Consider the following 2,887-nt stretch of genomic DNA (forward strand, 5'->3'; position numbering starts at 1 on the left):
AGTGAGAGAGGAAGCGGTCAGAGGGAGTGGGAGGGGGAGGAGGGAGAAAATGGTGAGAGCTGTGGCAGGGGAAAGGAGACTGGTACAGAGATCGAAAGAAGGACCCGTTGTATGCTGCACTTCCCATGGATGAGACGTGAGCTACTCCCTCCTGCCCCCCCATGGCCCTTAACCCCCTCAGGCTCCTCCTGGCCCCTTCCTCCCTACTCCTCCTCCTACTCCCCCCCCTCCTCTCCCTCCTGTCACTCTCCCGTTACCTGGTGTGGATTAGGAAGCCGCGTCGTTCTCCCGGGGCCAAGAGGAGCCTGAGGGGGTTCAGGGCCATGGGGGGGCAGGAGGGAGTAGCTCACGTCTCATCCAAGGGAAGTGCAGCATACAACGGGTCCTTCTTTCGATCACTGTACCAGTCTCCCTTCCCCCTGCCAACAGCTCTCACCATTTTCTCCCTCCTCCCCCTCCCCCTCCCTCTGACCCGCTTCCTCTCTCCCTATCTCTCTCCCTCCCTCTCCCCCTCTACCGTGCTCCTCCCTTTCCTCCTTCCCCAACAATCAGAATCCTTGCTTCTCCTACAGCACTTACGTAGGAACCTTGGGATCGTCAGGGATCCAGTCTTCAAGCATGTGACCGTCCCAGTCCTCTAGCCCGTTGATTCGCGGCATCTGCTCCCCTTCAGCTGGTTTTCCGCACAAGTCTCCTCCTACCGTCACGTTGCAAGCCCGTCCAATGACGCGCCAATGCTTTGGGGTCATTTCTTTCCCGCGGCTGAGAGAGAGGGTGAGAGCTGGAGATGAGGATTTGAACAAAGAGGATGACGAAAAAAGCAGGAGGACGAGGAGGGAGAGGGACGAGGAGGAGGATCAAGAAGAGGAGGAGAACCTGGTCCCTTCGCACGTGTACACTGTGATGTTCATGGGATACGAAGGCTCCTGCAACACGTACTGATGCACAAAGTCCTTCTCGGCCGTTGTTTCGCTGCCCAGAGGTGAAGGTCAGACGAACCCGGCGGGGAGGAGAAGCTCAGGGCTCACGAGGCCTGCGGGTTTGAGAAGCCATGGGCTGCTGTCTTGATGGCGAAGATTTCAATGCTCTTGTTCTTCGCCTGCACATCTGCTGGGGCAGTCAGCAATCTGGCGAGCCTCCCGTTGCATGTCGACCGAGAAAGAGTCCTTGCTCGGCTCCGATGCTGCAGCGATCCATCCTTGTGGTGCAGAATCGGTAAGTGCCGTTTTTGAAATGGCATGTCTTGAAGGTCGGAGGGTCTAACTCGATCGGAGGCTCGTCATCCGACTGCAGAAACTCTCAGCTCACAACAATGTTGCTACAAGGCTGACTCGTCCACGCCACTCTCACCTTTCTTGCCTTGTTGATGACTCTGCATCACAGCATGTCATTGTCAGGCCAGAGATGGGGAAGACGATACTCACTCCAACGACCGGTTCTTGAAGTATTCGATGATATCCTCCTGCTTCACGTTGTACTTGTCCTCGAAGTACTCGATGGGAAGGTCATCAAAGGATGGTTTGCTCCAGTCCTTCTCTCCTTCAAAGTAAGATGTATTGATATCTACAGGAAAGCTCCACGCTATGTAATCTTCTGTGACCTCCTCCGTCACGTTCGGAATCTGATCGCCTACCAAGCCATCGCTTTCTTGTATCTTCCCACCTCTCAGCCTCAAGGCACATCCCGACGAGACGGCAGGAGGAGGAGCGAGCGACGAGTGTCTTGTCGCCATGGACGTCGAGAAGGACCCGAAGCTCATCGGACTGAGCGAGCACACCAGCAGCAGCATCACCTGCTGCAAGCTGCCCGCCATTGCGCCCACATTCATCGCCCACATGCACCCCTTATGCATTGGAGGCTTGCTGGGAGGCTTGCCAGGCTGGGACTCGCCGGGACGGAGGCTCCGGGAGTGGCTGACGGAGCCTCAGGGCCTCGGAGGCTTGACTCTCAGCGCGCCGCCGCACTTCAAGCGGCCCCGGCCGGCCGCACTCAGCCGTCACGCGGGGCCGCCGCCGGTACCGGACTTGAAGATAAGGATTGCCAAGCAGAGTTCGAGTCGCGGCCGCCCTCGCCGCCCGGCGGCGCGGCGGCGGCGCCCGGCCCGGCCCGGCTGGCCGCCACACCGGGCCGTGAACTTCGAAACCGGGGGCGCCTGGCGCGGCTGCAGCCAGCCCCCCCGCGGCCGCCGGCGGTGCCGAACTCCGAGCCTCGCCGGACTCGAGGGGCAGTGCCACGGTGCTCAGTGCGCGAACAGGCTTGGATGAGTCACAGTGAAGGCCGTACCATTGATCACTGTCATGTCGGCGGCCCCGGGCCTGCCCCCACTCTGACCGTGTGCCAGTGACCGTACTCACTGAAGTGACTTTCGTGAGTCACTAAACTTGATCGTATCGCGTTGCCGCTGGGCCGCTCGGAGTGCCAAGTTTACCGACCGTACTCACTGGCTGGGACTCCGACTCGGGGCGGCCCGGGGCCCGGCTCGGTCACGGAAACTTTGCCAGCTCAAGTTGAAGCCGACGGTGGAAGGCTCAGGGCCGGGGAGGCACTGCAGGGCAGGGGTATGATCCCGGCGGGGTACTAGGAAGGTTCAAGCAGGTACTGTTAGGAATTTTGCTCTCGGTCATGAGGGGGTGGTCCTGACTAGGCCCTACCCTAGCGGATACTCTTAAGTACCCCTGGAGGTGGTGGTGCTGATACCCGGGTTACCGGGGGAGGGCTGATTGTGATGCCAAGAAGTTCCCGGCCGGAGCCTCCGACCATGGGGTAGGGGTCATCATGATTAGACCGGTGTGAATATGATCCGGCAACTGAGACCGGGAAGATGTGCTGGGTGGTTGGGTTCGCGGTTCTCTGTGAAGGTGTGTGGCTGTCTGAGACGGGATGGAAG

At 59.8% G+C, this 2,887-nt stretch overlaps 1 protein-coding gene across 1 annotated transcript in view; it reads right to left on the minus strand.

Moving 5' to 3' along the window:
- Positions 1-1,852, minus strand: part of GUITHDRAFT_107106 (hypothetical protein) — a gene marked incomplete at both ends in the record, with an annotated part of 2,833 nt that extends 981 nt beyond the window's left edge. The window contains 8 exons of the mRNA XM_005834118.1: positions 258-305; positions 351-419; positions 580-762; positions 877-972; positions 1,029-1,107; positions 1,155-1,287; positions 1,351-1,372; positions 1,425-1,852. Of these exons, the coding sequence (XP_005834175.1) occupies positions 258-305; positions 351-419; positions 580-762; positions 877-972; positions 1,029-1,107; positions 1,155-1,287; positions 1,351-1,372; positions 1,425-1,852 (1,058 nt within the window). The remainder of the gene's footprint in view (positions 1-257; positions 306-350; positions 420-579; positions 763-876; positions 973-1,028; positions 1,108-1,154; positions 1,288-1,350; positions 1,373-1,424) is intronic.
- Between the last annotated feature and the right edge of the window lie 1,035 nt (positions 1,853-2,887).

This window comes from Guillardia theta (assembly GCF_000315625.1).
Source record: "Guillardia theta CCMP2712 unplaced genomic scaffold GUITHscaffold_27, whole genome shotgun sequence".
NCBI lineage: Eukaryota > Cryptophyceae > Pyrenomonadales > Geminigeraceae > Guillardia > Guillardia theta.